Here is a 22,690-nt window from a genome sequence, read left to right on the forward strand (position 1 = left end):
AACAGGCACAGCAAGGCTTTGGTGGGGCTCAGGTGGGGTCCTCAGGGCAGCAGTACTGAACACCAGAACTAAGCAGGAATGTCCGGAGGCCTGTTGTCCCATCACCGTGTCTAGGCTGTCATTTCCGTCTTTCTCTTTGGTTTCCTGTGAGTATCTTTGGAAGAGATACCAAAGAAATACCAAACTGCTGCCAAGTGGTGGGGGGAGGTAATTACGATTTAAATGACCGATTACTTCATTTCTTTCCCTGCCTGTCTGTATGCCAAGGACACTTCCCTTCCCTCTCTGCCACCCCCACAACACAAACCCACTTGTTCAGTCTGTGGTTGTTTTCCCCCAGGTGTGTGGGAGGCAAGGGGGAATGGAGGGCTAAGTCCTTTAATGGAGGATTTAAATTTTAGGTCGAAAAATTAGAAAATTAACTAGAGAGAACAGTTAGAGGCAGGGAACATAATAAAAGAGAACATAAGGGTAGAGACAGATAAAAATGTAGTTTGAAGGCACCAAACGGAGTCATCTAAGCAGGCTTAATTTTATATAAATGAATGTGGAATCTAAATCCTTCCGGGATGGGGCCTGACGAGAGAGAGAGAATTTTAAACTTAATTTCTGGGGATTTTATGGGAATATAAAATGCTGTATATAGGAGGGATGGAGTGGAAGTAAGTTAAAAGAATAAACAGATGATGGTGGGGCAAAGAGGTAAAGAACATCATGGAGGGATAAGGCGGAAACGCAAAAAGATGGTAGACATCAGGGATAGGAAGTTGAGTCAACGAGACCCAGGGACGGCTTCCTGGTGCAGGTACAGTGATGTGTGAAGGCAGGGCTAGAGGGAAAAAGAATGGAAGTGGAGAAAGGAAAGGGGCCCAAGGACGTGCTAAAAGAAGCGGACCAGTTTGTGGCTCACCCTCGTGGTTCATCATTTCCTTGTTTCTCTGCAGAGTCCTGTAACCCCACAACTCTGCAGATGACTAAGGAAGAACGAGACAAGGTGCTCAGTCTGCTACCAAGTGAAGGAGAAGGTAATTAGGAATTACATTCTCAACCATTTCAACACGTATTTGTTCTCTAGCTGGCACAGAAAACTCACCTCCCATCCTCCCATTTGCTTCTTCAAATTCATGTGCATAGAGTTAGAATTGTATTCATTTTTTGTTCTGTTTTTCTTAAAACTATGAGAGAGCCAAGCCCCTGTGTGGAGAACGTGGGGAGACAAAGTATGCCCAAGGCAGGCCAGGGGCACCACAGAAGAATATCAAACCCAAATATCAGCAGGTTATGGCAGTCAAGGCAGGGGAGATTATTTTCAGCCTACTTCCAGAAGTACAGGAACATAGACCTAAGGTTAATGAATGATTAAAATCTTTCAGTTGAGGGAAGTCACATGGGAGACCCTTGAGATAGAGCTGACAAGGGAAGGGGCTGTGGTGCAGTGGTCCGTGTGAATCTGGAAGAGGCTTTGCCAACCTGGGAGGAGACCTCACTTTGAGGATGAAGAAAATATATAGAATAATGGAAATATTACAGACATACAGGAGGGTATGTTAAGACCCAGAAAAACAGAGGTAGTACCCCAGGAGAAGAGGGGACTACAGCCCCATAGACCCACACACCATGCAGTGGGTCATGTCCCCCTTGGCTTTGTGCACCAGGTGACAGGCCATGTCCCCTGCCTTGTAGACTTGCAGACCATGCATCCAGGACATGACCTTTGGTTATATGTACCAGCTGGTAATGCCTCTGTGGCCCTAAGAGCTGACCAGCAGAACAACTCCCCAACCCTGCATGTGCCAGCTGGCAGACCACACCCCTGTGGCACCATAGCTATGGCCCATCTCTCCACCATGAACTCATAAGGTATCCCCGCTACATATAACCATTATTCTTCAAACTGGATGTAGTGAATGCTCTCAGCCCTGTCCCCAGTGGCCACTATCTAGATAGCCTCAGCCAATGCCACCACCTCAAAGAGATCCAGGCGGAGCAATCTCCTACAATCTCAGTGGTGAGGGACATACCTAGCACCTGCCTGATCTTCCAACAGTGGCCAAAGTCAAAAGATAATAGATGCTAGGGATCAACCCAACAGTTCATGCTTCTGCATTGGCCCATGTCTCATGACCTCACTTCCCCTTGGCATCCATCAAGGTCTTGTGACTTCGCCACTGACTGGCATCCAATGAAGAACCTAGTTGTCCAAGAAGATTCCCACAACTTGCCCCACTGCTGGTTGTAGTCTTGTGATGTGTCTGGGCATATCGCATGATCCACTTATGTACTGGCCAAAGTCATACCACCCACCTTGTGGAGAGGGACTTGTGCAGCCCCCTGCCTGAGCTTCCAACAGTGACCTGGGGACTAATCCACCAATCTGAATGAATGATTATCCCCAGCATTGCCTTGGACTGTGACAACCATGGGAGATGCAGGAGAAAAGTTATGTTGCAGGCTCTCAGTGCATCTGCCTTCTCCTGCTTCAGATTGCTAATATTGCTAATATTTTCTCTGATTCTATAAGTTGCCTGTTTGCTTTGTTGATTTTTTCCTTAGCTGTGCAGAAACTTTTTAGAACAGAAACAATTTAGAGCAGAAACAATTCTCCAGAGTAGGACACAAAATGTTATCTAAGGATCTCTCCTCCTTCTCACTAAGTAAGAGAGCTCCCAGCAAAGGAGAATAGCTGTGCTATAAACCTATCAGCCTCGAGCTGAGAGAAGGGGTTTAATATGAGAAGAAACTAGCAAAAAAATCCAGGCAACATGAAAGAAACAAACTAGTTTAATACCCTCAAAGGAACTTAATAGATCCACACCAATGGAAATTGTCATAATGCCAAAAATGGGATTCAGAACATGAATGGCAAATAAGATGACTGGAATTGAAGAGAAAATTGAAAACCAAACAAAGAAGCAAAAACAAAACAAAACAAAACACCAAACATGTTTTAGGACATGAATAAAAAAATAAAAAGCTTGTTGAAGAGCTAGACAACATAAGAAATGATAGAATGGAACTTAGATAAATGAAACAATCATTTAGGGAATTTCAAAATTCAGCAGAAAGCTCCAGCAATAGACTAGACTGAGCAGAAGATTGATTATAGATTGATAGAATCAACATTTTAAAAAATGTTCATATTGTCCAAAGTGATTACAGATTCAACTGAATCTCCTACAAAATACCAGTGTCATGGTTCACAGTTATAAAAAAAAAAAATCATATGCTTCATTTGGAATCAGATAAAGAGCCCAAATAGCCAAAGCAATCTTAAGCAAAAAGAAAAAAGTCTAGAGGTATTACATTACCTGGCTTCAAATTATACTCTACAAGGCTATGGCAAACAAAAACTGCATGGTACTAGTATATAAGTATAGACCTAGATGAATGGAATAGAATAGAGAACCCAGAAATAAAACCATCTACCTACAACCAGCTGATCTTTGACAAAGCAGACCACAACATACATTGGGGAAAGGAAACCCTATTTAGTAAGTGGTGCTGGGCAAACTGGATAGTCATATGCAGAACAATGAAACAGGACTCCTATCTCTTGTCATATGCAAGGATTAATTCAAGATGGATGCAGGATTTAAATATCAATCAAGGCAAAAAATTTATGACTAAAATCCCAATGACAATCACTGCAATAACAAAAGTACATAAATGGGATTTTATTAAACTAAAAAGTTTCTGCACAGTTAAGGAAATAATAAAAATAGCAAGCATACAACTTACATAATCAGAGAAAATATTAGCAAGCTGTATATCTGATAAAAGACTAATATACATAATCTACAACAAACTCAAGCAAATAAATAAGGAAAAAACAAACAACCTCATTAATGGGTAAGCAAAAGACATGAATAGAAGATTTTCTTTTCTTTCTTTCTTTTTTTTTTTTTTTTAGAGACAGAGTCTCACTTTGTTGCCCTTGGTAGAGTGCTGTGGCATCAGAGCTCACAGCAACCTCCAGCTTTTGGGCTTTGATGATCTCTTGCTCCAGCTTCCCCAGTAGCCGGGACTACAGGTGCCTACCACAACACTGGCTATTTTTTTTTTTTAATTAAATCATAGCTGTGTACATTGATATGATCATGGGGCATCATTCACTAGCTTCACAGACCGTTTACCAAGTTTCACATATACCCTTGTAAGATGCACCGCTGGTGTAATCCCACCAATCCCCTTCCCTCTACCCACCTCCCCCAACACTGGCTATTTTTTTATTGCAGTTTGGCCAGGGCCAGGTTTGAACCCGCCACCCTTGGTATATGGGGCCGGCACCCTACTCAGTGAGCCACAGGTGCCACCCATGAACAGAAGCTTTTCAAAAGAAGATAAATGAATGGCTAAGAAACATATGGAAAAAATGCTCAACATAACTAATCAGAGAAATGTAAATTGAAGCATGAAATGTCCAATTTTCTAAAGTATTAAGTTTGGGATTAATACTAAGTATTAAGTATTGAGATTTGATATCTCTGACATTTTACTTTGACACTTCTTGTATTATGACTATTGTAAAGCTATACCCTCAGTCTTTCAAACATCTATTGGCTTGTGATTTTCTTTCAAATTTTTTAGAGTCATTTTTGTGAAACTATGGGTAAGTCAAGATTTCATGTTATTTTCAAATATAGATCTGTCATGGAACCAATGCAATGCAGAGAGTTCAAAATATCAACATAGTGTTTGGGAAAAATGTAGCTAATGAATGTACAATATGCTGATGGTTTGAGAAATTCTGTTCTCGTGATTTTAATCTTGAAAATGAGCCATGTGGGTGAACTGAGACCAAGGTAGATAATGATGAGCTTAAAGTTGTAGTGGAAGCAAATCCACCTTGACCTACATGTGGATTAGTAGCAAGGTTTCCCATTGCTCTTCCAACAATATTGGACCATTTGAAAAAATCAGCAATGTAGAGAAGCTGGATAGATGGGTTATGCATGAATTAAATGAGCATCAGAAGAAAAATTGTCTTGGAGCTTGAAGGTGAACCATTTCTACTTGTTACAAATGATAAAAAATGGATTCTTCTTGAAAATTGCAAGCATTCAGCTCCATGGTTGGATAAAAATTGAGTACAAAAACACAGTCCAAAAGGGTGATTTTTATTTGTATTTCTCTGATGATGGCATGGGTGTGGAGAGAAGGGAGCACTTCTACACTGTTGGTGAGATTGCAAACTAAGACAGCCTTTTTGGAAAGACGTATGGAGAATGCTCAAAGAGCTAAAAGTAGACTTTCCATTTGATCCCACAGTCCCTCTATCCAGAAGAAAAAAAATTGTTTTATCATAAGGACATCTGTACTCCAATGTTTATAGCAGCTCAACTCACGATTGCGAAGATGTAGAAACAACTCAAGTGCCCCTCAACTCATGAATGAATAAGTAAACCATGGTATATGTATACCAGGGAATACTGTTCAGCCATAAAGAAAGATGGAGACTTCACATCTTTTTTATTTACCTGGAGAGATTTGGCGAACATCCTCCTAAGTAAAGTATCACAAGAATAGAAAAGCGAGCATCCAGTGTACTAATGCAAAACTAGAAGATGAACAACTTACCCACTCCCACTGGTGAAAAGCACATTTACATTCGAGAAGGGGGGCAGGGGAAGAAGGGAGAAGGTGTGGTAAGCTCTCACCTATTTGGGACAATAGGGGCAAATGGCACATTTCCTGGGTGAAGGGCTCAGCTGCAACTTGGACTTTACCTAACAAATGCAAACAATGTAACCTAATTGTAACCAATTTTAACTTGATATTAATCTGAAAAAAAGACCCCTGCACTCGAATGTTCATTGCAGCACAATTCACAGTTGTAAAGATGTGAATCACCGTAAGTGAACATCGATCCATGAGTGGTTAAATAAAATGTGCTCCACACACACACACACACACACATCATACTTCTTAGTCCTAAAAAGCAGTGAAATAATGTCATTTGTAGCAGCTTGGCTGGAACTGGAGACCATTGTCCCAAGTGAAGTATTTCTGGAGTGGAAAACCAAATGCCATAAGTTTTCATGAATAAGTGGGAGCTCGATAACACGTACACAGATGCAGAAAGAGCTGTAAAGGACATGAGAACCCAAAAGAGGGATAGGGTGGGGATATGTGGCATAAAAACTTACCAATTGGGTACAGTGAATACCGTCCTGGTGACAGGCACACCAAAAGCCCTGACTTAAGCATTATGTAAGGTATCCATGTAACAAAAACACTTGTATCCCTTTAATTAATATTTAGAAATAAAAACAAAACAAAATAAGAAAAGGCATTTGTTACAAGAAACAGAGATAGAAAGTCAGAGACAAAGTAGAAAGGAGATACCTCAATAAGAAATGAAGTAGATAAAAATTAATAATTTAATAAAAATTAGATAAAATCATACATATAGAGGCAAATAGATACAGATAATAGTAAAAAGAACAATGTGGGAAGGAAATGCAGAAGAAAAACTATGTACAGAAAGAGGTAGTTAAGGAATGCCTAAGAGTGAAACCATTGCCTGTAACGCTGAAGCCAGAGTCACTGGACAGAGCAACTGGGAGAAGAAGGGGCCTGTCTCAGTTGTGAGCGTTCAGAGTAAGGTCTCCCCAGATAGAGAGTAGTGCTGAAACATACTCAGAGAGTAATAATCCTCCGCCAGGGAGTCTCATCTGTTCTCGGGCAGTGGAATGATTTTCAAGTGTACATCTGCCAAGCACACCTGTCTTATCCATCCATGTGCCTAAAGACTTTTATCCCAGGACCTTCTCCATTGAGATGTCTTTCAGGAACTGAACACATCCAAAATAAAAACCTACATCTTTCCCCCTGAAATTAGGAACCCCATCTTCAGGGTTTACTGTCTCCATAAAGGGATGAATATCTTGTTTTGTCTTGTACCCAATCAGGCTCATATTTTTCTAATTTAGCACATTGCTGTTTGCAAGACATAAATCAGATCATCTTATTTTCCTCTTAAACCTGGTACACACTTGTTGCCTATAATTAAATCAATTTCCTTCCTATGGATTTCTGTAGCTTCCACTCACCATGGGACCCTAATCTAGATCGCTCATCTCATCTCTCATAATAGCATGAATGGTTCAGGGGTCCTGGGCCCACTCTGTTTCTTGTCCCCTTCTCTGGTCTGCTTCTATTCCATTATCCCAGGGATGTCTTCCTGGAGAAGGGGGAGAGAAGGAAATGAATGAGACAGAGGAAGGAGGTAAAGAGAAGAGTCAGGGGTGTAAGAGAAAAGGACAGGAGCCGAGAAGACAGAAACACACGGAAACAAAGAAAGAGACAGAGGAGGTGTGCAAAGGGAGGGGGGAGAGAGACATTCGTGTGTACAAGGAGGCTGTGAGCTGGGGTGTGGTTCTCAGCCTTTGTGGTAGTGACTGGAGCGTGTCCACCTACAGGCCAGGTGAATCCAAAGGACGTCAGGAGAGTCTGGGACAGATACAGTCCCACCTAGGAGATGCTTGAGCTGCCCATGTCTTCCAGATTTTACCTTGGTTGTGTACTGAGACCTCTGTGGGATTTCATTTCTTTTTACAGAGGGAGGCAATACTTGTTTGGAAATGTGTGAAGGAAAAGAGCCCCAGGAAGCCTCAAGCCCCCCACCAACATGTGGGCCAGGTAAGGAAGGGGAGGATTTCTGCCAGGATGTCAGAAATTTGAATGCTGAGCCAGTGTTTCCTGACTGAGTTTTCCCTATACTTACTTCACAATGAAAGAATCCAATTAATCATGAGATTTTTCATACTCTACACATAGACCTTTTTGGAAATGCAAGGAGGAATCTCTATAAAGTAAACATTTAATAGAATAGTTTTTATTGTTTGAACGTCTGTGTTAAGAAATCCATGTGGTAGTTGAAGTATGCCAAGGCAAGACAATGTCTTCTCTCCTTCATATTTCTTTTTTTTTTTTTTTCCTTCATATTTCTTATGCTTAAATTATCAAATGTAGGGTGGCGCCTGTGGCTCAAGGAGTAGGGCGCCGGTCCCATATGCCAGAGATGGTGGGTTCAAACCCAGCCCTGGCCAAAAAAAAAAAAAAACAAAAAAATTATCAAATGTAATACTAAAGTATTAGTATTTTAACAAATGAGATTATCCTGACATCCTCACAAAACCTTAAGATGAGGACAGGAAAAGTTGGCCATCCTACATTATAGACGAGGAGATCAAGATCGGAAATGTGCGCAGGCCTTTTACAATGTCAAATTGTAAAGGAAGAACAAAGAGAATAGGTGTCTCACTGCAGTAGATGGTTTTGCAAGACAAGGAATAGGGTCCCTGCAGATCACATGGTTGCCAGGTATACGGACAAGAGCTGGAGCATGGAGAGTTTAGTGGGGGGAAAAAGCATAAACATTATCACCTGGGAAGCAAAAGGCCAAAGAGCAAAGACGTAAGAGAAGCCAAGGAGAGAGCGGGATGACACTTGAGAGATGCACAAAAATCTTTACACCATAAAAGCAGAAATATGTGGAGACCCTATGGGAAGTAGATGAGACAGAAGCAACCTCTGATGCATGGAGCAGCTCTCTGTAGATGATTTTCAGACTAAGACATTTCCAGGGAGCACGCTAGCACTGCTAACACACTCAGAGGGTAACACCCTTCCCTAGGCAATCTTGCTTGCGCTCATGTTCCCTGATGATGTTCAAATGTATGTCTGTGACCAAACCGGTCTTGTCATGTCATTTATCCAAGCGCCTGAAGACATTTATCCAAGGACCATTTCAGGAGCATCAGATTGAACACTTCCAAAATTAAAGCTAACATCTTCTTCCCTGAATTGAGAACCTCCTGCCTTCTTCATTGCTCACTGTCTGCCCCTGATGGAACCACTTTTTTCCCATTTTCTGGAGCCAGAGACCTAGAATTCATCCATGACTCCTTCCTTCCTTTCAACCATACACTCCATCAGTCACAAGTTCTGTTGATGCTACCTGCAAACTGTTCTTTTCTCTCCACGGCCAAGGCAAAACTCTAAACCAGATCTCTTTTACTTTTTACATGAACAAGAATAACAGACTTTATCTTCTTTTCTTCCTTCATTCTTGCTTATTCTCTTTGAAAAAATGCAAATCAGATCATATTCTCTTCCCACCAAAAGCCTGTGATTTTGTTACTCCAAAGGTGTGCTGTGGCTAAAATTTTTAAAGACTATTAATTAAATTATTTTCAAAAGAAGTTCAAAGTACAGTAAGTATGTTCTTTTCTTTTTGATCAACATAATTTAAGTGTGCTATGGAAGTTTAACTATGAATTCAAGCGTGCCATGAATTAAAAAAAAAAGGTTGAAAAACATTGCTCTAAAGCAGTGGTTCTCAACCTTCCTAATGCTGAGACCCTTGAATAGAGTTCCTCATGTCGTGGTGACCCCCAACCATAAAATTATTTTCGTTGCTACTTCGTAACTGAAATTTTGCTACTGTTATGAATCATAATGTAAATATCTGATATGCAGGATGGTCTTAGGCGACCCCTGTGAAAGGGTCATTTGACCTCCAAAGGGGTCGCGACCCACAGGTCGAGAACTGCTGTTCTAAAGACTAAATCACATTTCCTTCCTGTGGAGTACAAGGGCCCCCACCATAGGGCACCTGTCTCTCCAGCTCATCATTTCCTCTCCTGCTATGACTCTCAAGTTAGTATAAGCCTTTTTAATAGTTTGTCAGATTTGAACACAAATTCAGAGATTGTCATCTTGACCCACTGAGCTCGCTGTCTCATGTCCTGATGCGCCAAGCTCTGTGTAAATTATGCTACCTCTGGGATGGATTTCCTGACCCCTAAATCTAGAAAGAAATCTAGAAACAAAGGTAAGTGGAAAGGCTGGGATTATGAGAAAAGAAGAAACTTATAGGAGCAGAGAAGGAGGTAGAAACACAAATCAAAGAGAAGCAACGAGAAACACCAGAAGCAAGAAACAGGAAGAGTGATGGAAGGAACGATCAGGAGCAGGTAGCAAGGGGAACAAATTGCAATTTGGTTGTAGAGATAGGGAGTGGGAGATAGGAAAATGTCGCATGATGGTTGAATTGCTTTCAGCCTCTGTTGATAGTGGCAGAAGTTCGTGTTAACCTCTGGGTCGGGTACCCTGCAGGTGGGGCGATTCCAACTGAGGAGATACTTGAGTGTTCCAGACCCTCCTGATTTTCTCATTATTTGTTTTGTTCTGCCACATTCAATTCCTGGGTTACATACTGAGACTTCTGAGGAATTATGTATCTATAGACACACACACACACACACACGTATTTTTTTCTTTTTCCAGAGAGCAGTGCCTGTTTGGAAGCCTGTGCTGGAGAAGAGGCCCGGGAAGCCCTAAGCCCCCTGCCAAGCCCCCTGACCCCTGGGTCTGGTAAGAAAGGGGAGAGTTTCTAGCTCTGGGTTGCAGGGTGTCAAGCAGTGGACACAGAGGTATTTCCTGCTGCATTTTTTTTCTGAACACACTCTGGGCAATCCTTAAATGTAATTACTTTGCACTTATGGTGGCCTTTTGAGGGAAACATAAGGAGAACTTGTTATAGATTCCATCTTGCATCTGGACATCATGGGCCTTATTGTTAGAATATATGTGAGCCTTATGCATGTTGAAGTAAGTAAATATCAAGGAAAAACGGTGCCCTTGTTACTTTTCATTCTTTCTGCATATTCACACGAAAGACTCAATATTGTGATTTTTAACCCCTGTCTATCCCTTATTTTCCATAAAGGCTAAAATCCAAGTACCTATCTAGTGCTTAATAATGATATTATTATATTGTCATAACCTTGGAAAGGCCTCGAAAGAAACATGGTTCTCATATCAACTTGGCCGAAAGAAAGAACAACCTTCCACAAACCCAAATTACTATGTTTGTCCAATATTCTTTATCAGGTTATTGAATTATATAGTACTTTCTTTTTTGAAATACTTTGGCAAAGGATATTCCCTTTTTCTCTCACAAAACTTTAGGATGTAGCCAGGCAAGCTGCTTTTGTCTCTTCTAACAGATAAGAAAATAGAATCACAGGGAAAAAAACACTTATCTTTCCCTAAAATCAAAGTAGGAAGGAAGAACAGAGACCAATGTCCTGGATATCTTATTCCAAGTGATGGCTGTGTGGGCTAGAAGGAGAGTCACCAGATGGTCACACAGTCAGCATCCAAAGTGAGACCTGCAGGCTCTTAGGGTAATAAAACAGGGCCTGATGCAGAAATACTTGTATTTAACAAAGAATGTTGCCAGGGGAGGGAAGAAATCAAGAGAAACACTGAGAAAAGGAATGGATCATTCTGTAGAAATAAGAGAGAATAAGAACAGACCTAGAAAGAATAATTAGAAAGAGATCAAGATCACCTCTGTGGAAAAAATACATAGACAAGTAAAGAGGTAGAGAATGGACCTCACAAAATCAAAGATGCTCAAATACCATCCTAGCACAGATGCATGAATGTTGGGGATGGGTCTGTCAGCAGGCAATGGAAGCAGAGAGAAGGTGGACAAGACACAAAGAAGCAGAATAGGGCTCACTTGGGTCTCAGGTGTGGTTCTTGGAGCAGACAGACATTACTACAAAGGACAGCTCACTTGTGCTCTGAACTTCCTAGATCTACCTGAGGATACTGGGGTTTACTCCTGAGCCTCTCCGCATGGGTGGGCATTTCTTTGTTTCTCTTTAGTGTCCTGTGGTTCTGAAGCTCTTCAGGTGACTAATAAAGAAGAACCAGAGGAGGTGCCTGGCCAGCTAGTACATGATGGGGAAGGTAATTTTTCTTACATTTTTCAATTAACTTGTTTTTTTGTCGGCCAGGAGGAAAATCTCCACTTCTTCATTTCTACTCTGCTCCCTTTCACATACCATAGAAAGGGTCAAAAATAGAGAAAATGAAATGTTCAGGAAGGAAGTGAGGTCGTGGTGTGTTCTAAGCCTCTGGGGGGTTGTGACGGGAGCCATGTTAACCTCCGTGTCAGGTGGATGCAAAGGCAGGAGGACCTGAGGGCAGGAGCACGTCCACCTAGGGCATGCTTGAGCCATCTTGGTCTTCTTGGTTTTCTCTGAGTGGATTTTCTTGCTAGTTTCCTGTGGTCATTCACTGAATCTTCTAAGGGGTTTCATTCTGTTTTGTAGAAACCAACAGTCCCTGTTTAGACATGTATGATGGAGAAGAGTCACAGGAAACCTTGAGCTCACCACCAACAAAAAGTGGGCCAGGTGAGGAAGGTAAGGATCGTCTGGATTGCAGGGTGTCAGTGCACTGAATTCAAAGCTGACTTTTCCTGGCAGATTTTACTCTGAAAGTACTTCACAATGAAAGGTCCAATTAATCTTTGAATACTATTCTTCACATTTACCCTAGTCTTTGGGGGTGGGGGGAATACAGGGAGACGAGAAACCTTGAAAAACTCCATGATTAGGGAGTCTTGTTGTTTAATGAAAAGTATTCCTTTGTAATAGTGTCTTAGCCTGTTTTCTGTTGCTATAAATGAATACATAGACTTTAGTAATTTATAAAGAATAGAGGCTTATTTAGCTTACGTTTATGAAGGGTGGGAAGTCCAAGAGAAAGGCATTAGCATCTGATTTTCTTTCTTTTTCTTTCAGTGTATAGAAATCAATTTATTCACATCAGTACTGGGAACAAACAGAAAATGAAATTTTAAAATGATGCCACCAAAATAGTATCAAAACTAGCTAATACACAGGAATAAATCAAACTTACTATTAATATATGCAGGTCTTCTCTGTAAACCATAAGACATCTTGACATAAAATTTTTTTTTTTTTTTTGGAGGTCATCACTTGTGAGACAGAGTAAGCACACCAGCTTGGGTCTCTTTTCCTCTCCTTATAAAGCCACTAATCTCATTATGAAGGCCCCACCCCGAAGACCTTATCTAATCTTAATTACCTCCTAAAGGCCTCACCTCCAATCAACATATGAATTTGGGGATTAACTTTCCAACATTGAAATTTGAGAGATATAGTCAAACAATAGCAAGTAAAAACATGCTAGGTGATGAGACAGTGCTATTTTGCTTTCATTTTTCACATGTATTAATACTATTATTTGGATTTATACAACAATTTATATTCTAACTCTTTTTCTTCTTTGGAAATTGAAAAACTTAACATTCCTCTGCTGGTTGATAATTTTTATTATTTTGTTACAATCTTGATAAAGCCTTCACAGAAGTAGTATCCTACCATCTAATCGACAGAATTCAGATCAACAAAAGCAAATGCTATGTTTTGATCATTTCTCTTCATCATGTCCTGGGATCACACAGTGTGTCTTTCAGAGCATTTAGATAAGTATGTTATTCTTTACCCTCAAAAACCTTAAGACTTAGACAGGGAAATTGTTATTGTTTTGAGGAACCTGAAACACTGAAAAATCTATGATACAGATTTTTTTTAAGACCCAAGAAAGAAAAGAGCAGAGACCAGTGTCCTGGAAGACTCCTTACAGGCTTTCCATTTTGTGAGGCTGGCATGGGTTGAGTATGAGTCCCATGGACTGAGTCCAAAGTGGAAACCCAAAGGACCTTTTTATACCCAGGGGAGTCTACAAGGGTTCAGTGGAAATAGGCTTTTGTTTAACAAATAAGGAATGCTTAGGGAGAGAAAAGGGAAAATCATCAAGAGCTAGCAAATATGTGAAAGAAAAGAATTTTTTTTTTTAAAGAAAAGAATTTTTAAAAAGAAAATAATAAATGTTATTTTCTATATGAGATAGGAGATACCCAGAAAAATAGAGCTAAAAGAGATAAACAGAGAGGCAATGTGAAAAATAGATACAGTGCATCACTCAGGGAGAAAAAGTGCATCAAATATCAATCAAGGAGACAGGGAGAGCTAAACAGCTGCCTTTATAATGTAATAATAAAAACATATGTACTTTTAAAAGAAGAGGCTACCACAATAGCAAACAGAAGACTGAATTCTTTTTTTTTTTTTTTCAACTAAGAGACATTTGTGCTTGTGGGTCATGTATCTCTAAACAAATACTCCTATTTTAGAGTGTTTGGTGAAGTGTGGGGTTCAGTGGACCTTCAGAAGTGAGATTGTTTAGGGGTTAGTTGACCTTTAGCATGAAAGTAGGGGACTAGAGTGTGGCTGTTATTGCTGGGCTGACTTTCAGAAGTGTGGGGAAGCGAATGGCTGGCTGGTTTTCAGAGGCATGCGTACCGAAGCTGTCTTTCCTTCATTGAGACAATTCTGGTTGTTATTTGTCCATATGGTCAGAGAGTTTTCCTAGGAGTATAGGAAACTTTTAATTATTGGATTTCCCTCCTCCAAAGCTGCAGGAGGGATCATCAAGTATTGTCCATACCCAAAATATCTTCTCTGGAAAAGCACAATATATATCAAAAATATAGGCAAAAATATATCCTAAGGCACCAGTTTACTGAGTTAGAGTTACAGAGATTGAGAGTGTAATGCCTATAGAGGATGACAGAAGACAGAAAAAGTAATAATATTTATTAATTAGTTAATTGAATGGCATAAAATTGTTGAATGTTTTCAATTACCAATTGCACCACATGCAATACTATCATATTTAAAGGTGATCCAAGTACAAAGTCTCAGGAAGCTGTCACTAATGCGGTCATCAGAGTTCTTTCCAAGAACTAGAATAATCTATGGCTACTAGCAATAGACTTTTATATCCGTCCTGTTTTGACCTAATACCCCTAGAGCATGGCATGCTTTTTTATGTACATATGAAATAAAGGAATTGTGATGATACTAAAGATCAGAGTAGGCGGTTGTTGAACGAGTATCTTAAAATCATGAAGGTCTGTTCAATTTCTGTGTTCCATGAGAATGACTCCAAGATATTTGATGGAGGCCGCCTTCCTCCCTCTGCCTGCCTTCCCCACGGCTGGCCGCCTCCTCGCCGGCCCTCCGAGGCTGGGGCGGTGGAGCCCTCAGCCATGGCCTCCAGCGACACCTGCTACATCTCCGCGGACGGCTCGGAGATGCCGGCCGAGATGGTGATGGAGCTGCACGAGATGGAGGTGGAGGCCACCCTGGTGGAGACCATTCAGACCACGGTGGGGGCGAGGAGGAGGAGGAGGACGGCAGTGGGGGTGGCCACGGGCACGACAGCCACCACCACCCCCGCCCACGATCACGCCGCAGCCACTCGTCACCGACGACCCGCCCCAGGCGCGCCACCCCCAGGAGGTGATCCTGGTGCAGACGCAGGAGGAGGCGGCGGGTGGCGACGACTCGGACCAGCTGCTCACCCAGGGCGGCTTCGAGGACCAGGTTCTTATCCCGGTGCCCAGGCCGGCCGGCAGCGACGAGGTAGAGCAGACGCTGGTCACGGTGGTGACTTGTAGTCAGGTGGCGGCCACGTCGAGAAGGGCGGTGGCAACAAGAGTTACGTCGGCCGCGAGGCGGAGCCGAGCGACAAGAAGTGGGAACAGAGCAGGTGCAGGTCAAGACCCTGAAGGGCGAGTTCTTGGTTGCTGCATGGTCCTCAGAGGAAAAAAAAAATGTTGACCACGAGACAGTTGTTGAAGAACAGATCATGGGAGAGAACTCACCTCCTGATTATTCAGAGTATATGACAGGAAAGAAACTTCTCAAACCCCAAACTGGCAGAATTTGCTAGAATGAAGCCAAGAAAAATGAAAGAAGACGATACTCCAAGAACAATAGCTTACCCTCATAAAGGCTGCGCGCAAAGGTGTGCAGGGGGAACTCTGCCACAAGAAAACGTGTGCCCAAGGTGGCAAAGCTTGTGTTGAGAGCTCCAAACTAAAGCGACACCGACTGGTTCACCCCGGAGAGAAGCCCTTTCGGTGCACGCTGGAAGGCCGTGGGAAACCCCTTCGATGGTTGTAATAAGAAGTTTGCTCAGTCAACTAAACTGAATTTTAACATCTTAACACACGATGAGGCCAAAAACAACCACTGAAAAGAAGAGAGAGAGAAGATCCTTCTTGACCACAGGAAGCATCTTTCAGGAGTGTAATTGGGAATAAATATGCCTCTCCTTTGTATGTTATTTCTAGGAAGAATTTTATTTTACTTTTTTTTATTAAATCATAGCTGTGTACATTAGTATGATCATGGGGCACCATACACTTGGTTCATAGACCGTTTGACACACTAGTTAACATAGCCTTCCTGGCATTTTCTTAGTTATTTTGCTAAACCTTTACATTCCACATTTACCAAGATTCACATATTCCCTTGTAAGATGCACCACAGGTTTATTTTACTTTTATATTTTTACATACCTAAGGGACATGTTTTGATAAAGTAGTAAAAATTAAGAAAAATCCTTTAATAAGATGACGTTGCTAAAATGCTCTATCTTGCTGTGTAATCTTGTTTCAAAAACACAGTGTTTATGTAAAGTGTGGTCCCAACAGGAGGACGATTCATGAATTTTGCATCAAAAGACAATTCTTTATATGACAGTTCTAAAAATGGGACTTTTCATATTCTTATAAATATGACCCTCACCTGTTGCTTACAATTTTTTTTTTAATTTTGTATTTTCCAAGTGTGCATATTGTACACTGTTGGGGGATATGCTTAGTAATGCTATGTGTGATTTTTCTGGAGGTTGATAACTTTGCTTGCAGTAGATTTTCTTTTAAGACAAATGGGCAGTTACATGCATACTTCAAAAGTATTTTCCTGTAAAAAACAAAGCTATATAGGTTTTGTTTGCTATCTTAATTTTGGTTGTATTCTTTGATGTTAACACATTTTGTATAGTTGTATCATTTAGCTGTATTGAATCATGTGGTGTCGAATATTAGGTGTGATTTAATAATGCTAATCCATTTAAACCCATTTTAGTCACTTTTTCCCCCAAATACACTGCCAGATGCTGATGTTCAGTGCAATTGCTTTGCCTGTTCAGTTACAGAAAGTGGTGCGCAGTTGTAGAATGTACTGTATCTTTTAACGCCCGATGTGTACGTCCCATGTGACAGAAAGGACAACAATAAAATAGCAATCCTAAAGAAAGAATATGGCAGAGAAAGATCCGTAAGCAGTCTTATTTTCTGTTGCTCTCCAGAATACTTATAATTTTTAGCCTCCCAGAAATTGAAAGCTAAATAAAGCAACTCAAGTTTCCTTAAAAAAAAAAAAAAAAAAGATTTGACTGTATCAAGTCAAATGCAAGGAAGGCTGATATTTTAAAAAACGTTTACCTCCATTGTCTCCAAGACCCAGTTAATCCTAGAACGCCTCTTGTTAGTCTGTTAGTCTTTGGATTGGGGTAATTTTGAATTCTTTGTAACATTTCTTCATCTAATATTCTTTCTCCAGTGAATAGATCATGGCTCAGAAAATAGCTTGTTTAGTTTTGTTTTGTTTATAAAAATGGAGTTTTTTCTTAAAAGTTTCGTGTCCTTTTGGGGGTAGCTCTATGAGTAGATTAAGAAGTATCTAGGTCTATGGAGTTTCAGAGAGTCAGATACACAAATGAACTTTATAACCCTTAGGTCTTATGTAAGACTTGGGAGAGGATGATCGTATTAGCTTTTCATTGCTACGTTACAAATTATCACTGAGTGGCTTACCACGATACCTACTTATTATCCATAATTCTGCAAGGGAGAAGTCTTAATTCTAGCCTCAGAGTCTCACAAGGCTGAAGTTAGGACATCAGCCAGCTGAACTCTTATTTGATGGCTCTGAGGAAAATCACACAGTTGAGCTTATCCAGGTTGTTGACAGAATCCAGTTCCTTGTGATAGTAAGATCAAGGTCACAGTTCTGGCCAGGGGTCACTTTTAGCTAGGGGCCATTCACGTTCTTCAGGCCAGCAATAAGGTGTGGAATCCTCTCACTTTGAATTTTTGACTTCTTCTTTTGTTGTCTGGAGAAAACTCTGCTTTTAAAGGTCTTCTGGGATTAAGACCAAGCCCACCCTGATAATCTCTCTTTTATAAGGTCAATTCTGCCATAGAATATAACCTAATCATGAAGGTAATTTCTCATTCTGTTCACAGTCCCTGGGATTAGGGAAGAAAATATTTGGCAGCCATTTTAGAATTCTGCCTATCACAATGGGGCTTAAGGAAATCCCTAGGAAATAATTAGCCAGGGGAGCCACTGATTTTGCCAAGCAAATAATGTTGGTTATCTTCATCAAATGGGACATCACAGAAAGCTGAATATAATTGGCTTTCATTGTGACAAAACTGTAGTAATTGGGTTAGGGGCTACACTGGTAGTGAGCTGTACCTGTTTTGTTTATTGCTGGAAGATCTTTTATCTTGTCTAGTGTAAGTAGGTATACTGATGTTCAGATCAACTTGAATTAGATCACATGAAAAAGAATTTTCCAGGACTTCTAAAATTAGTCCTGTGCATTTAATCTGGTAGTTTCATTTGGAAAATAGATCCCTACCTACCGCATTTATAAATTTTCTGTTGTTGTTGTTTTTGAAGAAAAGAAAGGAACATGCCTCAGATAATGGTCTGAAAGGTTAAGTTATGAATTGGGGCATGGAAACATTTGGTGATTTTTTCCCCTATTTTTTATAGAGCTATACATTAAATCTATTACTTTGACATGTCAAAAGTTCCTCATCATAACCTAAAATCATCTTCAGTGAAATTTTGCCGGGTAGGGCACAGTGGCTCATGCCTATAATCCTAACACTCTGGGAGGTCAAGGCAGGAGTTCGAGACCAGCCTGAGCAAGAGCGAGACCTCATCTCTAAAAAAATAGCTGGGTGTTGTGGTGGTCACCTGTAGTCCCAGCTACTTGGGAGGCTGAGGCAAGAGAATTACTTGAGCCCAGGAGTTTGAGGTTGCTGTGAGCTGTGATGCCACAGCACTCTATCCATGGCTACAAAGTGAGACTCTGTCTAAAAAAAAAAAAAAATTGCCATTTATTAGGTTAAGTGCAAGAGTTAGAATCATAGTGAGAGTACACAGAGGAAGTGAGAGTTTTGCCAGGATGAGATGTGGCTTTGGCAAAGACAATCTCATGACAAAAAGCAAAAAGGCCGCTACATTTAGCTGTGTGTATGAATAGTTTATTGCATATAAATGGAATATTGAAGTCACCAACCAACCAAGCAGAGATTAAAAAGGGGATACACCTCAACTATAAGGTAGTAGGTGACTCCTGATTACATACTAAACAAAATGATTTTCTTTCACAAATCAACAAGCTACCAAGTGCCCCGATGCAGGTTTTGGTGAGGGAGCCAAGATCAGGTACAGCCAAACAGTTTGCACAATTTGGTTACTGTCTGATGGACTCTTACGCAATAGTTTTTGGGGCTGGCTTGGCTTGAAGATTTATCAGACCTTGGCTGCTATCTATTTGGATCTTTAGATCACTGTATTCTAACATTCAGAAGGTGCATGAAAATCAGGGACAAACACACGTGAGATAAGACTTTAAAAATGAGCAAAAGAAAAATGAGAGTAAATGAAGTAGTGGAAGTCCAAGCACATCAGTGGAGAGAGCATATGCTGAGTGCTGCATCTCCAAACCACAGTAGCTAATTCTTTATACCTGATTTGCATACCCACCTTTAAATAAGATATATTCAGCAATAAGAAGTCAATGAAACAAGTCAGACGTCAATTTGTTGTTAAGACAGATTCACTTGGCAGTGGATCAGGAAGACAATCTGAGGTGGGCACAAAAGGCCTGGGGTTCCTACCTTCCTGCTCCAAGGGTGCTCCCAAGCAAAAGTTTTCATGATGATATTGCCAGGAACTTTAGTTTTTGAGTCAGAGGCTGCCACGCTGAATATGAAGCCAAAAGCTGATTTATTGCTTGCTAAGCAAGTCACTTGGTAGGAGGAGGCACTGTGCTCATAGGACACAATTTCTAGGAAAAAGCAAACTGCTGATTTTAGGTAGCTTGGGAAGCATGCAGTTCAGGGACTACAAACTTTCAGAAGTAGGAGTGTTTGGGAATAGGTTAATATTCAGTGCACAGGCCTTCTGGTGGGGGCTGTTGCCAGTTGGCTGGGTTTCAGATGGGTAGAACTGCCTCAGGTGGGCTGGGTGCAGAAATGTGAGTAGATGGATAAGTAGTCATTGGTCTATCGGGACTGCTTTAAATAGCCATGTTTTAGAATTTTTTAAAGAACAGTTAGCTTTTTTCCCCTGGAAAGACAAGAACTTTTCTTTACTCCCAGGACTAAAAGTAGAGAAACGAAAGCAGAGAAAAGGAGAATGAGGTACAAAACAGAAGAGAGCACGGCCCTGTTGGCGCTCAGGCCGATTATTGGAATAGGTGTATTTTTCCCCAAAAGCTGTTCTGCTTAGCTCAGAATATAAATGTGCGATGTGACAGCTCTGGGGACTCTTCTCTGGTCATTGTATTGGAATTCGTGGACAGTAATTTTCTTGTTTCTCAATAGTATCTGGGGAATTAGAAGATCAGCAAACAGATGAGGAAGGAGGAGCAGACGAGCTTACTTCTTGCCTATCACGCGATGATGAGCCAGGTAACTATGATTTAAAAATAATAGAAGCAGAAACAGAAGTCTGATAAGGAGAAAAGGACAAGAGAAGAAAAAAAGGGAGACTTCAAGGAAGAGTCGGATACAGGGAAGGTCCATGGAGCACAGGGTTTCTGAGGGAGAAGTAGAGCAGGGAGGAGCAGCGAGGAGGGGGCAGAATAGAGGACCGCAGGGGCCAATGGAAAGGTTTCATAAATCACAATTTGGGCCCAGGAGCAGAGCAACCGGAATATGGAAATGGGAAGTGTTCCTGTGTCATGTGTTTCACAAAAGATGTGCCAGAAGGCCCAGAAACAAGGACATCAACTGGCCAGCCACGAGACTCAAGGGGTAAGACCGCCCCAGGGCCAGGGCTGGGATGGCTCAGTGGACCTGGGGTACAGGGGGGACAGGTTCAGCCCATCCCAGAATACTACCTCTGCATCTGCCCGACCTGACCTTTGGGAACAGCAGGGAGGCAGGAAATCGTAGTCATGCTTAACGGGATGGGCTTTGTTCATTAGATGAGGCAGCAGAAATGAACTATTATCTTGTTGACTACATTTGCATTTTAAGTCAAATTTTAGTCTTCCACAGAACCCAAGATAGCCCAGTGAACTTCTGTTGATAGATAATAGTGTCACTTTACCACAACCTTAGAAAGTCCTCAGTCAAAAGACAACTGGTCCGGCTTCTTACTTGGTAGGAGAGAAGACTTTAGATCTATCATTCTTATCCCAGCACATACTTTTGATGGAAGTCTTTCAGCCTATCACAGGTTTACATGGTGATTTCCTATAGCATTTTGCACATAAATAAAATCTAAGCTGCCCCAAAATGTTTAGACTGAAACAGGATAGAACAACTGTTTCTATCCCTGAAAACACTGAAGTACATAGGTTTTGAAAGTCTCAATGAGAAAACAAAACTTCTCAGGTCCATAGATTTATAGTTCCTTTATAAGGAGGAGAGGAATGGTTAGGAAGACAACTTTATAAATTTAAACCTTTTGTAATATAAATTATCCTAAGATTTGTAACTTTTTATGTACTAATTTCTGTTTCCTTACTATCACCTGTTATTTTCTAGATACTGTGGTTATTGGAAATAAATCTACTTTGGGACAACCCAAGAGGAAAAGAAGTAAGGCTAAATAATAATTTATTTGCTTTTGATGTTACAAATATGTTTTTAATGCCAGAGTTTATTATTATTATTATTTATAATGCTGACTGTGGCATTTATAAAAATGATGGCCTCCCAAAGATGTCCATGTTCTGATCTCCAGAACCTGTAATCTGTTACTTCATGTGGCAAAAGGGACTTCACAGATAGGATTAAGCTGGGGTGTTGGAGATGGAGAGATTATCATGAATTGTCTGGGTATGCCTAGTCTAATTTCATGGGCCTTAAAAAATGAAGAGCATTTCTTGGCTGTAGAGAAAGGAAGGTGTGACTGGAGAAATGGTCAGAAAGTCACAATATTACAGGCTTTGCAGATGGAGGGTGGGAAAGTGGGTGAACTCTAGAAGCTGGAAAGGATGGGGGACTAGGTTGTCTCCTGCAGCCTCTGAGAGGAACAAAGGCATACTGACCCCTTGATTTTAGCCCAGTGAGATCCATGTCATACTTCTCATAGATATACCTGTGAGATAAAAAATTTATGTTGTTTTAAATCACTAAAATTGTGATCATTTATCATGGTAGCAATTAAGAGTAACACATATTTTAGTACTTGGAAGAGGGGTGTGGCTATAATACATTCCTAAAAATGTGTATGTGATTTAGTGTTGGGCAATGAGCAGAGGCTGGACAATTTTTGTAAATTTTCCACAAATTTTTAATTGATGAAACACTGGTATGCCATAAGAGGATCTTAGGTATGCTGTGAAAAAAATTTAAAGACAATTAATTAAATTATTTTCAAAAGAAGTTCAAAGCACAGTAAGTATGTTCTTTTTTTAAACTCCTTTTCTTGATCAACAGAATTTGAATGTGCCATGGACATTTAACTATAGGTTCAAGTGTGCTGGGAGATAAAAAAAAGGTTGAAAAATACTGATCTTAGAGCACATTATATACTGATTTAAAGTGAAATGAAACAATGTGAATAGGTTTATTTATATATAAGGTATACTTCTAAATATATTAATACGAGCATAGAAAAAATATGGAAAGAAACCAAAGTTTGTAAGGGACGTTTATTTTAAGATCAGAGAAAAAAAGCATAAA

At 40.6% G+C, this 22,690-nt stretch overlaps 1 protein-coding gene and 1 pseudogene across 1 annotated transcript in view; both read left to right on the forward strand.

Annotated features, from left to right (window-relative positions):
- SP140 (SP140 nuclear body protein) overlaps nt 1-22,690 on the forward strand; it is an 81,944-nt gene that overhangs the window by 30,077 nt on the left and 29,177 nt on the right. The window contains exons 7-14 of the mRNA XM_053598259.1: nt 945-1,025; nt 7,561-7,641; nt 10,294-10,380; nt 11,686-11,769; nt 12,135-12,227; nt 20,378-20,464; nt 20,693-20,809; nt 21,548-21,601. Coding sequence (XP_053454234.1) covers nt 945-1,025; nt 7,561-7,641; nt 10,294-10,380; nt 11,686-11,769; nt 12,135-12,227; nt 20,378-20,464; nt 20,693-20,809; nt 21,548-21,601 — 684 coding nt within the window. The remainder of the gene's footprint in view (nt 1-944; nt 1,026-7,560; nt 7,642-10,293; nt 10,381-11,685; nt 11,770-12,134; nt 12,228-20,377; nt 20,465-20,692; nt 20,810-21,547; nt 21,602-22,690) is intronic.
- Nucleotides 14,434-16,045, forward strand: LOC128590833 (transcriptional repressor protein YY1-like; annotated as a pseudogene).

This window comes from Nycticebus coucang, chromosome 7, assembly GCF_027406575.1.
Source record: "Nycticebus coucang isolate mNycCou1 chromosome 7, mNycCou1.pri, whole genome shotgun sequence".
NCBI lineage: Eukaryota > Metazoa > Chordata > Mammalia > Primates > Lorisidae > Nycticebus > Nycticebus coucang.